Source organism: Polypterus senegalus, chromosome 11, assembly GCF_016835505.1.
Source record: "Polypterus senegalus isolate Bchr_013 chromosome 11, ASM1683550v1, whole genome shotgun sequence".
Lineage (NCBI taxonomy): Eukaryota > Metazoa > Chordata > Cladistia > Polypteriformes > Polypteridae > Polypterus > Polypterus senegalus.
In genome coordinates this window covers 85,001-103,180 of record NC_053164.1, presented here as the reverse complement: position 1 = coordinate 103,180, position 18,180 = coordinate 85,001, and the positions used below count along the sequence as shown (strand labels likewise).

General features: G+C 43.8%; 2 protein-coding genes across 2 annotated transcripts in view; both read left to right on the top strand.

Annotated features, from left to right (window-relative positions):
- Window positions 1-15,997, top strand: part of LOC120539710 — a 52,484-nt gene extending 36,487 nt beyond the window's left edge. Inside the window, exon 10 of the mRNA XM_039770092.1 lies at window positions 15,935-15,997. Within this exon, the coding sequence (XP_039626026.1) occupies window positions 15,935-15,997 (63 nt within the window). The remainder of the gene's footprint in view (window positions 1-15,934) is intronic.
- Window positions 12,134-18,180, top strand: part of LOC120538639 (transmembrane protein 229B-like) — a 14,381-nt gene continuing 8,334 nt past the window's right edge. The window contains exons 1-2 of the mRNA XM_039768023.1: window positions 12,134-12,306; window positions 15,935-16,014. The gene's annotated coding sequence lies outside the window, so the exon portion shown is untranslated. The remainder of the gene's footprint in view (window positions 12,307-15,934; window positions 16,015-18,180) is intronic.

Below are 18,180 nucleotides of genomic sequence, written 5' to 3'. Positions count from 1 at the left end.
GATAGATGTGAAAGGCTCTATATAACTCATAGATAAATAGATGTGAAAGGCGCTATATAACTCAGATAGATAGCTGTGAAAGGCGAAATATAACTCATAGATAGATTGATAGTTAGATAGATGTGAAAGGCTTAATATAACTCAGATAGATATACAGTGGTGTGAAAAACTATTTGCCCCCTTCCTGATTTCTTATTCTTTTGCATGTTTGTCACACAAAATGTTTCTGATCATCAAACACATTTAACCATTAGTCAAATATAACACAAGTAAACAGAAAATGCAGTTTTTAAATGATGGTTTTTATTATTTAGAGAGAAAAAAAAATCCAAACCTACATGGCCTTGTGTGAAAAAGTAATTGCCCCCGAACCTAATAACTGGTTGGGCCACCCTTAGCAGCAATAACTGCAATCAAGCTGCATGCATAACTTGCAATGAGTCTTTACAGCCTGAGGAATTTTGGCCCACTCATCTTTGCAGAATTGTTGTAATTCAGCTTTATTTGAGGGTTTTCTAGCATGAACCGCCTTTTTAATGTCATGCCATAGCATCTCAATTGGATTCAGGTCAGGACTTTGACTAGGCCACTCCAAAGTCTTCATTTTGTTTTTCTTCAGCCATTCAGAGGTGGATTTGCTGGTGTGTTTTGGGTCATTGTCCTGTTGCAGCACCCAAGATCGCTTCAGCTTGAGTTGATAAACAGATGGCCGGACATTCTCCTTCAGGATTTTTTGGTAGACAGTAGAATTCATGGTTCCATCTATCACAGCAAGCCTTCCAGGTCCTGAAGCAGCAAAACAACCCCAGACCATCACACTACCACCACCATATTTTACTGTTGGTATGATGTTCTTTTCTGAAATGCTGTGTTCCTTTACGCCAGATGTAACGGACATTTGCCTTCCAAAAAGTTCAACTTTGTCTCATCAGTCCACAAGGTATTTTCCCAAAAGTCTTGGCAATCATTGAGATGTTTCTTAGCAAAATTGAGACGCAGCCCTAATGTTCTTTTGCTTAACAGTGGTTTATGCCTTGGAAATCTGCCATGCAGGCCGTTTTTGCCCAGTCTCTTTCTTATGGTGGAGTCGTGAACACTGACCTTAATTGAGGCAAGTGAGGCCTGCAGTTCTTAGACGCTGTCCTGGGGTCTTTGTGACCTCTTGGATGAGTCGCTCTGTGCTCTTGGGGTCATTTTGATCGACCGGCCACTCCTGGGAAGGTTCACCACTGTTCCATGTTTTTGCCATTTGTGGATAATGGCTCTCACTGTGGTTCGCTGGAGACCCAAAGCTTTAGAAATGGCTTTATAACCTTTACCAGACTGATAGATCTCACTACTTCTGTTCTCATTTGTTCCTGAATTTCTTTTGGATCTTGGCATGATGTCTAGCTTTTGAGGTGCTTTTGGTCGACTCTCTGATAGATATATAGATGTGAAAGGCGCTATATAACTCATAGAAAGATAGATAGATGTGAAAGGCGCTATATAACTCAGATAGATAGATAGATAGATAGATGTGAAAGGCGCTATATAACTCAGATAGATAGATAGATGTGAAAGGCGCTATATAACTCAGATAGATAGATAGAAAGATAGATAGATAGATGTGAAAGGCTATATAATCATAACTAGATAGATAGATAGATATAGATGTGAAAGGCGCTATATAACTCAGATAGATATAGATAGATAGAAAGATAGATAGAAAGGCGCTAGATAGATGTGAAATAGATAGCTATATAACACTATATAATGATAGAAATGTGCGCTATATAACTCTCAGATAGATAGATGATGAAAGGCGCTATATAACTAGATAGATAGATGATGAAAGGCGCTATATAACTCAGATAGATAGATAGATAGATGTGAAAGGCGCTATATAACTCAGATAGATAGATAGATAGATGTGAAAGGCGCTATATAACTCAGATAGATAGATATATGATGTGAAAGGCGCTATATAACTCATAGATAGATAGATAGATAGATAGATAGATAGATAGATAGATAGATGTGAAAGGCGCTATATAACTCAGATAGATAGATAGATAGAAAGTACATAGATAGATAGATAGATGTGAAAGGCACTATATAACTCATAGATAGATAGATAGATAGATAGATGTGAAAGGCGCTATATAACTCAGAATAGATAGATAGATAGAGGCGCTATATAATAGATGATGTGAAAGGCGCTATATAACTCAGATAGATAGATGTGAAAGGCGCTATATAACTCATAGATAGATAGATAGATAGATGTGAAAGGCGCTATATAACTCAGATAGATAGATAGATAGATAGATAGATAGATGTGAAAGGCGCTATATAACTCAGATAGATAGATAGATGTGAAAGGCGCTATATAACTCATAGATAGATAGATAGATAGATAGATAGACTGTGATAGGCGCTATATAGGCGCTATATAACTCAAATAGATAGATAGATGTGAAAGGCGCTATATAACTCAGATAGATAGATAGATGTGAAAGGCGCTATATAACTCAGATAGATAGATAGATAGATGTGAAAGGCGCTATATAACTCAGATAGATAGATAGATAGATAGATAGATGAAAGCTATATAACTCAGATAGATAGATAGATGTGAAAGGCGCTATATAACTCAGATAGATAGATAGATAGATGTGAAAGGCGCTATATAACTCATAGATAGATAGATAGATGTGAAAGGCGCTATATAACTAGATATAGATAGATGTGAAAGGCGCTATATAACTCAGATAGATAGATAGATGTGAAAGGCGCTATATAACTCAGATAGATAGATGTGAAAGGAAAGGCTATATAACTCAGATAGATAGATAGATAGATAGATAGATGTGAAAGGCGCTATATAACTCAGATAGATAGATAGATAGATGTGAAAGGCGCTATATAACTCAGATAGATAGATGTGAAAGGCGCTATATAACTCATAGATAGATAGATAGATGTGAAAGGCGCTATATAACTCAGATAGATAGATAGATAGATAGATGTGAAAGGCGCTATATAACTCAGATAGATAGATGTGAAAGGCGCTATATAACTCAGATAGATAGATAGATAGATAGATGTGAAAGGCGCTATATAACTCAGATAGATAGATAGATAGATAGATGAAAGGCGCTATATAACTCAGATAGATAGATAGATGTGAAAGGCGCTATATAACTCAGATAGATAGATAGATGTGAAAGGCGCTATATAACTCAGATAGATAGATAGATAGATGTGAAAGGCGCTATATAACTCATAGATAGATAGATAGATAGATGTGAAAGGCGCTATATAACTCATAGATAGATAGATAGATGATGAAAGGCGCTATATAACTCAGATAGATAGATAGAGAGATAGATGTGAAAGGCGCTATATAACTCATAGATAGATAGATAGATAGATAGATGTGAAAGGCGCTATATAACTCAGATAGATAGATAGATGTGAAAGGCGCTATATAACTCAGATAGATAGATAGATGTGAAAGGCGCTATATAACTCAGAGAAGATAGATAGATGTGAAAGGCGCTATATAACTCATAGATAGATAGATAGATAGATAGATGTGAAAGGCGCTATATAACTCAGATAGATAGATAGATGTGAAAGGCGCTATATAACTCTCATAGATAGATAAATAGATAGATAGATGTGAAAGGCGCTCTATATAACTAGATAGATAGATAGATGTGAAAGGCGCTATATAACTCATAGATAGATAGATAGATGTGAAAAGCGCTATATAACTCAGATAGATAGATAGATAGATAAGATAGATAGATAGATGTCAAAGGCGCTATATAACTCATAGATAGATAGATAGATAGATAGATAGATAGATGTGAAAGGCGCTATATAACTCATGATAGATAGATGTGAAAGGCGCTATATAACTCAGATAGATAGATGTGAAAGGCGCTATATAACTCATAGATAGATAGATGTGAAAGGCGCTATATAACTCAGATAGATAGATAGATAGATGTGAAAGGCGCTATATAATAGATAGATAGATAGATAGATAGATAGATTCCTCTGCATATGTCCAAACCAACGCCATCCTGCCTCTCTGACTTTGTCTCCCAACAGTCCAACTTGAGCTGACCCTCTCATGTCTTCGTTTCTAATCAATCTTCTTCTTCTTTGGCCAATAGAAGCCCAATTTCCACCAGCACCCTGTTGGCTAACAGTACTGGTGGTGGTCGTTGTTAACCCACGACTCGACTGATCCGGTATGGAAATTTGTAATGTTGTCTGCATATTGATTTGGCAAAATTTTAGACCGGATGCCCTTCCTGACGTAACCCTCCCCATTTATCCGTGCTTGGGATGGGCACGAAGAAACACACTGGCTTGTGCACACCCTTGATCAAATACAGTGTCCCATGAATTGTGTATAAAATGTAAAGCCCGTGTGGTGAACGGCTGGCATTTCAGGCCGGTCAGGACGTCACTACAGGGAAGAAAACAGCCTTTTCAAGACACTACATTCCCCAGAACGCTAGATGGCAGCTCCCCTCGATGGAAATGGATTCCCGCACGGCAGCATGGGACATGGAGTCTGTATCCTCAGCCCTGGTGGGTACCATGGGTGCCGCCAGGGGGAGCTCACCAAGATTCAGGGGGATATTATGAGGACGTCAACCCGGAAGTACGTCGAGGTCACGAGGACAGAAGCCCGCAGTACTTCTGGGATGATAGATAAAAGAAGATGTGTTGGTGACCCAGAGAAGAAATACTTCCAGGTCAGAGACATTAAAAGGACTCTGGGAAACCCCAGCAGATCGAGCCGGAGTTGGGTGGGAGTGGAGGGTTGGATTATTGTTGTTGGTATTATTGTTTATTACTGAGAATTGAGGAGAGTCCAGTGCTTTGAGCACTATTGGTAAAGAAAATATTAATAAAATCTTCTTGGTGTTTTTACACGTGTGTCTGGGACGTCTGTCTGACGGGTTCAACGGGGCAACAGCGACCCCTAGCGTCCACACCCGATATTTTCTAGCTGCCCAGACAAGTAATCAGTAACAGGAATGAGAGAGGGCCACCTCACTACAATTTACTGATTGGAATCCCTCCATCCTCCAGTGGGCATCGCCAGGCTGGGGGTCCGACTACATGTCCACACCTTTCAGCCACAGGTAGACACACACTGACAACCTTAGGGGGTTTGGGAGGAGCGATCGCGTCTCCGTTCAGCCCCCCTCTTCACAACGCGAGTGGCAGAGACACAGAGTGGCTGGCGCGTAGCACAGACCAGGGGGTTGGCGAGCAGCGGGTGAACCCCCTAGTTATGTATATAGATAGATGTACACTATATGACGTGCAGTTTTGAAGAAAATGATGTGTTGCATAAAAAGGTTTGCACAATGCAACTAATCTTTTTATATTTATAAAGTTGATATCTGATCAAATATCTTTGACACCACACTTTGTATCAGACAAAGGAAATCACAGCAGGTGACAATAACAATAAGGAACTGTCAGCCACTACCTGAATTGTCATTTCAGTCCGTCACTGAATGATATCAACTGAAGCGTGTGATGTCAATGCGAATTACAGAATATCAGCAGAGAGCTGAACGTCAGCCAGACACTCAGAACGTCACAGCACGAGACCCCCGAGAGAGCCGAGGCTTCACAAAGCCTCCTTTAATGGCGCCTTTCAAACCGCACTCAGCGATTCATTCATCGGTGCGCCTCAAATTCTTATTCATTGAGCTACATTTGAAGCACATTTGGCATCGTGAGATTTCAAAAACTTGACAGAATTGTCCGGCGAGATGAATTTTGTTCGTGGAGGATCAATTAACACTTAGTGACAGGAAACACAACTCTAAATTCTTCATCTTACAATAGTCTACTGATAAGGCTTTGGTATTACGGGTCACGACACCTCCATCTCTCTCCATAATCTCCTCTTTATATTGCCACGCATGTGCGAGTAGGAGGACGTTGTATGGACCAAGCAAAGGTAATTCCACGCCAGGCCAGCGGGTGGCAGGGTGCACTAAACCTTCTCCTGGTATCTCTACAGATGAGCTGCGGGAAAACCTGTCTGATTCAGAGCTGATGATGTCACTTCCAGTTCCGGCGCCCAGACGAACGTCACGTCCGGTTCCTACACATCACTTCCGGTCTGATCCCTTAAATCCGCCATCTTTGCAAACCCTCACCAGTCCTGATTTGGACTCAGTCTTGTGAACATCTCTGTGATATCCAGCCGGGGCTGTCCTACAGGTGGCTGCCCCAAACCTGTTTCAGTGAGTTGAGTTCATTTTCACAATATATTAAAAGATCAGCTAAATTGTGCACTGTTTTCATGCAACCCTCGTTTTTCGTCAGAACTGCAAGATCAGCCTTGACCCACTTAAAAAGGTTTGGGGCAGCCCCCTGTATGATACCCCCGGCTGCAATGGGCTTTGAGAATAAGACAGTGGTGTCCTTGATGGAGTCCGAACAAGAACTGAGGAATAGTGGCAATAAGATGACAGTTTTAAATGCCAAGGCCAGAAGTGATGTCAAGGAACAGGAAGTGACCTTCTTCTGACGTCGTAACAGGAAGTACCGCCTTTAGGGAGGAGTCAGACAGGTTTTCCCATTATTGGTCTGTAGAGGTAACAGAAGGTTTAGTGCACCCTGCCACCTGCTGGCCTGACATGGAATTACCCTCACGTGGTCCGTACAGCTCCCTCCTACTCACACGTGTGCGACACTGTACGTACATCATTTATTCATTAGGAGAATATAATACACAATACTCTCATGTCAGTACAATTAATTTAACGTGCTGTGGCTGGCACCGGCCGGGCGCCCCTTCTGTTTATAATCCGGGAGAACAGACATGGACTACACAATACCTCCCCCAGGTCACTAGATGGCAGTGGTGCCTCTGATACCCACAGGGCTTCATGGGAGATGGAGTTCTTCACTGCCCTGTTGGTGGCCACCAGGGGGCGCTGCCTGTATGGGCAGTTCTTCTTCTATACCCGGAAGTGCAGCCTGAATTAGATTCATCATCACCTGAAGCCCTCCGGGTGGGCTATAAAAGGAGCCAGCCAGAGTCGGGAGGAGGGAGAAAACGCTTGCTGGTGAGGAGTGGTGATGAAGAAGAGATTATTTGTGCTTGTGGTCTTTGTGGGACTGTGTTGTGCCTGCGGGACACGAGGAAGACGTGCCATACAGGTGAAGAAAATAAAAGTTTATTTGTTTTACTATGTGTGCCTCCCATGTCCATCTGGGTCAGGTCGGTGCTCATATAGCGCCTTTGTTACAATGCATACATACCAACACTAGGGGTCCTGCTCTAACACTTAATGCGGGTGGTGCAGTGCTGGTGATGCCGCCATGTAGTAAGGCAACTATGGGGTTTGCATCTCCTGTCCCCCGTGTGTGAGGTGTTGCCCCCAATTTTTTTTTTCTCCATTTAACAAGGAATTCCACTGTGGGCCGATAGTGAGCGAGGTGAGTTGCTGAAGGGGGGTCAGGCCACCATAGACAGCCGGGGGGGGCACACACTGCTAGTAAAGACATGTCACACGTACAGTAAATGGGCATCTCGTTTCGTGTGTCGAACAAAACAAATCATTTCACTGAGGATTTCAATTGTTGTTATGGGTGATGATTTCAGGGTTTAAAAGATGAAATATGAAATGACAGGTGGAATGTGTTCTCACTTTGACTGCTAATGGGGGGCGACACGTTAAACATGTCAGTGACTGGGACTGTGAATCTGTAACTGGACGATTGGTTAGGAATGACACAGAGCGGAGAACGATCATTTTGATGTGAGGACGTGTTTTATTATCATGCTGTGCTGTGACCCTGAAGATGTCTTCACGATCTTCCTTATCCCGACTGCCACAGCACTCGAGTGGACCGTTGATGGCTACCTCCGTAAAAAAAACTGCCGGGTTTTCTTTTCACCACAAAGGTGCCCACAGTGGCTGCTGTTTCTGTTTGAATGTCAGCTGTAATTCGTTGTGCAGCCCGTACTTTAACACTAGAATTACCAGAGCCTACGAGAAAACTCATAAATCCGGCCCACCTTAAATCCGTTCGCACCTCTCCATCAGCGCCTTTTGTCCTGTAAATGTGCCGATTAAGACAAGCAGCTAGCAGCCGGCTATTCCATCCCCTACCATTGCAGAACGTTCGCTGAGTTCTCTCAGCTCAGGCCTTGATTATCTGGGAGTGAAGTGCTGGAGTTTTAGAGTGGAAATAATAGATCGTTATTTGGAACACACGCATTTCACGTGCGCTCCGTTTCTACAGTAATCTGTGTAAACTCATTGTTAAAACAGAAATGTTTTCATATTTTACTAATAAATGTTACAAAATGTAGACATAAACTATAAAGAATGTGTGAAGCCTGAAGTCCAAAGATCAAATAAAGACTTTCACAAAATGTTCAAGGACGATACAACAACTTCCGTGGCGTAGCAGTAAGATTTGCCGACTTGTAATTTAGAGTCCCCGGTTCGATCCCCACTGCCTCCTGTATTTACTGTTGTCAGTAGTGAGCTGCTGCTCTCATTGTTCATATTATACCGTACATTTGGTTTGCGTCTGTAACAGATGGCGTACATTTATAAGACTGCACTTGTACTGTGTTTTCACTTCACTTCACGATCGCGATACAGACTACTGCTCTAGGGATCTGACGCTGTTAGTTTTTATTTGAAACTGGGAGTAACTGGAGACGTGACTGGTGTTTTGAGGCAATGGAACTGGACATTCTGTGATCTGGGGGGATAAAAGCTGACACACAAACGCTGGTGAATCGGCCTTCTTCGTATCTCACCGTCACTTCATTTTTTTCTTATTCAGTTTTATTGAGTGTTCCTGCTTACGCTGAATTAGTATGCACCTTATGATGTCAAAAAAAAAAACAACCCACAGACGTAGGTATACGTGATATTTGGAATTATTCATTTTAAGACCTGAATAGTACCAATCAGAAAGCATCATCGCACTAATGCAATATCATTTGAAAACCAACAGCGTCAGATCGGGTGTGAATTTACGCCGGCGCTGTCAGATCAGGAGAGGCGGGGGGTGTTATGGCGTCATTGTCATCGAGAGAGTAGGACTCATAAAGCGCACTTTTACAAGTGCCATACATTTAGAGCCAGTGTCCCATATATTTGTCTCTGTGCTGCACCAGAAGGCGCGAGCTTATTCAGTGCGACAGGATCAACGCACATGTACTGTGCAAGGCATGCACAGGGGCCACCGAGGAAAGACGAGTGTTCATGGCTCATATTGCAGAGGAACTTACTAGAAAAGGAGGATACAACATCGACAAGCTTCTGTTCCAAGACGCGAGGAAAGTGAACCGAGTCAGCCTTTCAATGTCACAGAAACCACAGCAGAGAGGGAAGTCTGCGCATTGCAACAGGTACACACGTCGTCAATGTAGGAAAGACGGTTCTTGCAACACGGACATTGGGTATAAATTTATGGTACTTGTAAAAGTGAGCTTCTTTCAGTTTTACTCTCAATGACGATCACACTCTAACACCAACCGTGATCTGACTCTAAGTAACAGCGCCAGCGTAAATTCACACCCGCTGTTGGTTTTCAAATAATATTGCATTAGTGCGATGATGTTTTCTGATTGGTACTATTCAGGCCATGAAATGAATTATTTTAAATATCTTATATACCTACGTCTGTGGGTTTTTTTTTTTTTTGTGACATCATAAGTGACGGTGAGATACGAAGAAGGCAGGCAGATTCACCAGCGTTTGTGTGTCAGCTTTTATCCCCCCAGATCACAGAATGTCCAGTTCCATTGCCTCAAAACACCAGTCACGTCTCCAGTTACTCCCAGTTTCAAATAAAAACTAACAGCGTCAGATCTTTATCGTGATCATGACTGAGAGAATAAAAGAGAAAATAAATTACATAGTTTATGCCTACATTTTGCAACATTTATTACTAAAATATGAAAAACGTTTCTGTTTTAAACAATGTGTTTATGTAGAAACGGAGCACACGTGAAGTGCGTGTGTTCCAAATAACGATCTATTATTTCCACTCTAAAACTCCAGCACTTCACTCCCAGATAATCCAAGAAGGCCTGAGCTGGGAGAGGATTGTGAACGTTCTGCGACGGCGGGGGATGGAATAGCCGGCTGCTTGCTGCTTGTCTTAATCGGCACATTTACAGGACAAAAGACGCTGACGGAGAGGTGCGAACGGATTTAAGGTGGGCCAGATTTGTGAGTGTTCTCGTAGGCTCTGGTAATTCTAGTGTTAAGTCACTTTACACTCCACATATGCAGTACAGGAGAGCAGATTTCAACTACTGAGTGAGGATCACTTCATCTTTATAATGGTCGCCTTGGAGTGTCCCGCGTGTGTATCGGTGTACTGGTGACCGATTGGCGCTGCGTCTCTCAGCCTCTCTCATGTGCTCCACGTTGACACCTTTGAATGTTTGGGGCAGCTGAACAAATTGAACCTGATCTGCCACGGTGGGTTTGTTATCACCCTGTTCAATGGTGGGATTCATAGACGTCAAATGGCAATGGACAGAAGACAGACAGTCAGTCAGACAGACATTATCCAACCTGCTATATCCTAACACAGGGTCATGGGGGTCTGCTGGAGCCAATCCCAGCCAACACAGGGCACAGGGCAGGAACAAACCTTGGACAAGGTGCCAACCCACCGCAGGGCACACACACCAGGGACAATTTAGGACCACCAATGCACCTCACCTGCATGTCTTTGGGCTGTGGGAGGAAACCCACGCAGACACGGGGAGAACCTGCAAACTCCACACAGGGAGGACCCAGGACTCCACCTGAGCTGCTTTCTGCAAATTAAATATCACATTTTGATGGCGATTCTAAGTGGAGATGATTCCAGAACAGATCTCTTGTGGGCTCATTCCACAGTATCTCTCAAAATTATTTTGTCTAATTAGGTTATAAATACTTCATTCCTTTTTAATTTAGGGGACTCTCTTATCAGACTTGAACTCGGGTTGGCAAAAAGCAACTGTCTTAGTCAGTCGAGCCACAGGACAGCACGGTCAGCGCTGGTGACACATTTGACTGGGACGGCGTCTCCTCTTCGTAGCAAACTCGTCAATTTTGTGCTCCACAAAATATTGTAAAGTGCTAATAAATGAAATAGTTCATTAATTGATTGAATCACATCTGTCGATTTAACGATCTTCTTTCTCAAATGTGCTCACCTATGTTATGGCAAAATACAGGGTTAACCCTTTATTTTCCATCTACTCGGTTTTAAATAAGCCACAACAAAGAAAGCATTTGAGAACAAAAGAGAAGGCTTGTTTTCAATTAATGAATTATTAATTAATTAATTTTAATTGCAACATTAATGCTGTGGATTTCCCCAGACGATGGCCAATCAAATGTCATCTCAAGAAAAGATGAAGGCTAATAATAATACTAATAAAAGGAGCAATAATCATGATACAATGTAAAAGGGGGATATTTATTAAAAGAGCCAGGGCTCTCTCTCTCTCTCTATATATATATATATATATAATTATTTTTTTTAGACATTAGACACTGGAAGCCGCCGTAAAACTATAGCATTGAAAAACGAAGTTTAAAGAGACCTTATTGAACTTGATTACGAGACTGTTGTAACGTTAATGCAGATGACCAGGAGATGTCACTCGAGGGGTAAGCGTCAAATGCTTCGACACGATTTTCAACACAATTGATTCAAATCTTTCGATCCTGCATGAGGCTTCACTCCGCCTATCACTGCCATAATATACCCTGACGGGACGCAGCAGCCCGGTGTTAACTTGCCTCCCGAGCGCCACGCGTCCCGGCCTGGGCGGGTTGGTTTTAAACGCCGGCGCTCCCGTCCGAAACACAGCCTTTTGAGTGCCGGAAGTGACGTCAAAGACGCGTGCCCTTCTACGTTTAGAACGGTGCGCACAACATTGTTAGTTGACCCCTCCGCCCGCTCGTGGCTGCTGTTTTAAGCTAATCTTCCCACCTCGTGCGCAGGATAGAATGGCAGGTTTCTTTTTATGCGTTTGATCGCCACCCGAATTCCGCATTTTACTATCGCGCCGGGCGGCTGTGCTTCGAGCTCCTTGGAGACCACGGTCATGTGACGTGGATGTGACGCTATTCGTCGATTTTGTCACGTGGCATGCAGGTGCTTTGTTTACCTTCGGCAGCTGACGTCACGGCGCTGTCTCTCCCGTTCAAGTGCAGCAGGCAGCGAACTAAAGCGTGTAGTGCGTGTGATGCCAACCGCAAATTCTGGCGTTTTTCGGACAAGAGCACAAAGGTAAGGCGCCGTCATCGTTCATTTTATTCTTACTGGGTAGCGTGCAATGGGCGGAAGCCAGCAAGACCCAGCCCCGGCCGGGACGCAGCCGGTATCCACATGCCGGCGATCCTCGTTTTTAACATCCACCTTATTAGTTCGTGGCTGGTCAGATTTTCGGTGATGTGCCCTCCGTCGTTCGTTGGCGGCCACAGCGATCGGGCAAAGACATTCGTAACGGACCGCAAGATGACGTGCTTAGCCCGTCGGCAGCCGGCACCCTTTGGATTTCCTCATGAAAATGATGGATTGGCGGTTAGAGCTTTAAGTGTACGGTACAGTTGCGTTTTCCGGTCCACTGTCTCGAGCGCACGAACGAGATAGGTGCGGAATGACGTCCAGGGTTTGGCTTTTGGTCGACCCGCGATCTCAGCCTGGGACTTTCTTTACGACTCGTCTGTCACCTCAGATTTTTACCTCGGGGCCGAATGACGCGGCGCGCACTAAACCGGTAAAACGGGACCGATGCTATTGAGTAATTCAAAAAGGGGAAATGGAGAAGACAGAAGACGAGTGGTCTTCAAAGCGCGCCCCCACTTCCGGGATTTTTAGCCACGTCCGAGCCGCGGGGTGCGCGCGCGTTCACGTTAGCCTGGCAGCGATGGCACAGCGCGTCGATCGGCATTGAAGCGGAGTTCGTGTGAATGTTTCTGATGCTAGTGAAATGTACGGACCGGTTCAGACACGTTCAGGTTTTTAATAGAAACGTAAATCGAGATACCTTTACATTGATTTACTGCTTGAAGGGACTGATTTTGATTTTTATTCATAAAGGACTGCAAAGTCCCATTTTCAGCAGCCGCTCCTTTAGTCCGGTGGTTCTTAACTCTTTTTCTTCACAACCCGATTTTGCCCTTTTTTGTGTCTCACATGTTGCCAGGAGATCCTTTGCCCTTGTAGATTTGCTACTGATTGTCACCTGAGGGTCCACAGTTTCCTCTTGCCGACAGTGACCCGTTCACAAGCCTTTCACAGCCACTTGGCACAACCGAAGTTCACCCTTCACGTTGCCCTCAGTTTAATAAGCGCTGCTTTAGTGTCCTGCGTTTGTCACTTTAATTAAAAACGGGTTATTAGAGAAACCTTTAGCACCACCCGTTATTGTGGTCACAGTCCTGGCATTGCTAAAGTTCAAGTTATGCTTTAAAAATGGCCAAAATGAAACGGATTTCTCAAGAAATATGTCAGCCTGATGTTGTGATGTGACATGAAGGTTACTCGGTGTGACCAGAAACTGAAGATTCCATACAAAGGTATTGAAAAAAGAGTGGACTGAAACTGAGCAGGACAACCAAAAAAGTAAGAAATGAAGGGGAAGGCCCAGGTGGACAACTGCAAACGTGAAGAAGGAAGGACAGAAGAGTGTGAGAAACAAACACTTGGCAGGTCCTCAGTTGGCTTCTCCCTTACATGCACCACACATCCCAGTGTCTTCTGCAAAAGTTTAAAGATAACTCTGGGATGCCTTTCCAGTCCTCGTCCCCACATGGCTGTGCTCGTTTGCCCAGTTTCAGATAGAAAGGTAGATAAAAGGCGCTAAATAACATAGAAAGAGAGAGAGATGAAAGGCACTGTATAATAGAAGATTATTTGTATCTGGGAGAAATCTGGCATTTTACAAAAGCTCTTTCAATAAATAAATACCTAAATAGTTTAATAAGTACATCAATAAACAAGAAACACACACACACACACACAGTGAGGCACTATACAGGCATATTGCTCTTGGTATGAAGGACCCCCAGTTGTGTTTCTTGACACACTTCTGCTGACTAATCCATGGACTGGAAGTCCTCAGTGTAAGTGTGTCAGAGCGAGGAGGACGTTCAGCATTTGATCAGAAGGGCACTCGGTTTTTGTTTTCCTTTTCTACGACCTGCATGGGCTCCAGAGTGTGTCTCGTAACCAAATCTGCTCTTCTTCATTAGTTCTTGATGCTGTGGTCCTCTCTTGATGTGATGTCACCAGCCCAGCACACCACACTGCCCATCACAGAGTTAGATGTGAAGGATGTCACTTCCCACATTAAAGGCGCACCACAAACATTTGCATTTCATTAGTAAAATTATCTGTGCTGTGCCATCTGTTGGAATGACGCATGAAATACTTTTCATTACTAAAAATTTGTGTGATGCAAAATCTGTCAAAAGTGATAAATGCAACGTTTACGATGCTCATTAGTAAAAATATTTGTGATGTGCCATCGGCTGGAATGAAAAATTAATTTCATTACTAAAAATGTGTGAGATTCAACATCTCTCAGAAACTACAATTACAATGCACTTCATATCTAAAAATGTTTGTGCTGCACCATCTGTAGGAATGACAAATGCAATGCATTTCACTACTATTAGGAATGACAAATACCGCGTATTTCATTTCTAAAAATTTCTGCATGCACCATCTGTTGGAATGAAAAATGCAATTTATTTCATTTCTAGAAGTGTTTGTGATGTGAAATGGCAAATACAATGAATTTCATTAGTAAAAATGTCTATCAAGTGCTATCTGCTGGACTGAAAAATGCAATTAATTTTATTACTAAACCTGTTTGTGATGCGCCATATGTTGGAATGACAATTGCAATTAATTTTATTACTAAACCTGTTTGTGAGGCGCCATATGTTGGAATGACAATTGCAATGCATTTTATTCCTAAAATGGTTTGTGATGTGCTGTCCGTTAAAATGGTGTAACATGGCACTTGTTTTAATTAAGGTGAGTATGCAGAAGGGCTCTACAGTAGCTTTGGCAGAGTCAGTGAATCATGTCATTTACTCTTAGTCTCCATCGTCACCAGAGTGTGAGATGAGTGAAGTGGGGGCCCTGCTTGGGCTTACTGGGCTCGCCGTCTCTAAACCAGGATGACTGGACTCCTGTGTGCCTGTGTTAATCCATCTAGGGTGGGGGTCCCGCGTGTTTTCGGATCGACACTTGGGCTGCTGTTTGCTGGCACGCGCGCTTCTAGTGCACCTTATAAAATAGTGTTTGGCAGGAGGAAGTCTCTGGCTGTGTTAAGAAGGTCACACCTGAGGGACCCCCATGGCTGCGAGTTTCTCCTGCAGCCCCTTTTGGAGTCGGTGTGCCATTCTTATGTTCAGATTGGTTGAGCGACAACAGCCAGCTTTTGAATTTGCTTAGCAGGAAGACCACCACATGCAGCAGGAGGTCTTCCTGGCAGTCGCCGGCTCCGGTTCAGCACGTCAGATTGAGTCGCTCAAAAGTTGTTTTTTAAACCTCAAAGATCGCAGCACGCGAATTGTAAAGAGAAAGCCGCAGCGTAAGAAGGATGTTTGGTGATGGGGCGCAGTGCATTCAAGACGCTGCCGGAGCTCCGCACTTTCATTTCAAGCGGATAAATCTGCCATTTCTGACCCTCGGCCTACAAGTCATGTTTTACAAAGATGTGTAAATGTACTGAAAATAAAGAAATGGAAATCTCTCATCCGGCCTTTCATTTAGTGGATTCTACAGTAGAAGCCCCTCTGGCCGTCGTCATGGCTGAATCTCTACAAGCTTTACGCACGTTCACTTCTCCCGTCACTGCTGTCTGGCGCCTCACTTTGTGTTCCTTTCTGTTTCCCTTCAGGACAACAAACCTCAGCCACATGACGAGCCGAAAGCCAAGGTGGTGAGCGGGAGCCGTCGCTGAGCTGGGGGTCCGTCACTGTGAGTATCCGAGGGGGTCTGCAGCTGCGCCGCTTTTGGGGTTTTTTTCCTTCTCACTTTCATGTTCTAAGCTGTCTACACGCTTTAGTGGATATTTATGGGCTTCCTGCTTCCTCTTGAATGGCGTCCAGAATCACACACTCACACTCACACTCACACACGTCCCTCATCTCCACCTGTTTATCTGCCACACCCTGTAGGGTGACAATGCTGTCTGTCTGTCTGTCTGTCTGTCTGTGGTGGTGAAGTCACTCTTACAGATTCCTGCTCTACGACAGCCTTACGTCGGCCCCCTGTTAGTTGCAACAAAGACACCCCACAATAAAGATAATAAACACTGCCATTGATTTCTTTCCCTAGTGCTTTGCAATAATGACAGGAAAAAGGAAACAAATCACCGCCAGCCGCACTAAAAGAGCAGAAAAAGAACAAAACAGCCCCTCCAGATCTCATAAAGTGACTCCAGACCCCCAAAACATTTACAAGTCCCTGTGCATAAGCACATACAGTATGTGACATGTACCACAAACAACACACACACAGTCACACCTCCGTTAACTTGAACACAAGACCCCAAACCACACACGTCACAGAGCACGTCACCGACACAAACCGCAGTTACCCCCACCTGGTGAACGTACAGCAGGTGGGAATACGCACAACAAACCTCACAAACGTCCAGTCAACGCCGGCTGAGTCCAAATGACGGGATGAACAAACGATGACATCCTGGCTGAGGGGGCAATGAAAGGGAATCTCGAAATAGAAAGACTGGAAATGAAGCACACACTTCCAATAATGACCACTAGAGGGGGATATCACCATCATGTCAAGCACTGAATCTTCATAACATAAAAGATTTCTTCTTCTTCTTCTTCTTCAAAGTTTTCCAAACTTAGTGAAGCTCCATGGAGCACAAAGGCAAAACAGAATCATCTGAAACAAGAAGACAATCCAAATCAAACAAAATAAAACGTAAAGTCAAAGCCAGAATGCTTACCAGGTGCTGCCCCAACAAGAGGTCTCAGCCCATGGAGGCCTCACCCTAGGAGTCTTGGGACTTCAGGCCTGTCTGGGCCTCACAATGGAGAGCAGGTTTTTATCCAAGGGGACTTCCAAATTCTGAGTGATCTGATTGGGTAAAGTGACTCGCTCGGGGGGTCATACAGCCTCAGTAGTGGGATTTTGAAAGCTCAAAATAGAAACGTCAGTCGTAAATATCACAAAATGTCAGAGAAGAGGGAATGCTGGGAAACTCTGGCTTGAACAGAGAGAAGTCCCACCAGAATATTCTTTAACAAAAAGAGCAAAATATTAAAAAAAAAAATCAACCAGGGATCAGTGAAGGTGCGTCCTAAAAGGGAATCCTCGACAAACAAACAATCTGTAAACACAGCATCACAAGTCACAAAAATCAACAAATGCAAACAAATAAAATCAATTAAAGGAGAAAACAATGAACGGCGATGGACTGCATTACCCAAGAGGCTTTACAGGTCTGGGGGCGGCCCCGCAATGGTGATGGACAGATGGCTCCACCTCTTGAAGACTCCGCCCACAAAGCACAGAGAACATAAAGACTTTGGAAGAAGCGCAGCGTAACAAAAGCAGTAAAACACCAAATGACCACATTAACAGCAGTCTGTCTCCACACTAAGGGACTGCGACTGTAAAATGAACACAAAAAGGACCCTCGGCACAAGGCAGGGATGGACCCCTGAGCTCTGCTGAGTTTTGTAAGTTTGGCTGAAAGCCTGCATCTTGAGTTTGGGGCTCACACTGCTGCTTGGCCTTGAGGCCTGCTTCTGGGGGCGAAGCCTGGGCCTTGAGTTTAGAGAGCCAGGCAGTGCCAACAGTCCTGCAGTCCAGGCAGGTGCAAGCGCCACGGCCGGCGGGGTTAGCCAGTGAAATTCCTACCCTTACTGGACCGTTTTGACCTGACACTACATGTTGATTCCCCCCCCCACTCTGGTGGTCATACACTGGATCTGATCTGCACTTCTGGACTCTCTGTTGTCATCATCTACAGCACTGATTTGGGACTCTCTGACATGAAGCAGTATTTCTCACCGTCTCACTGCCTTTCCCTCCTCTTACCTGTAAATGACAAATGTCTTACAGAAACCTTAAAAATATCTGTCTCTCTATCCTTTCTGGATCCATTTC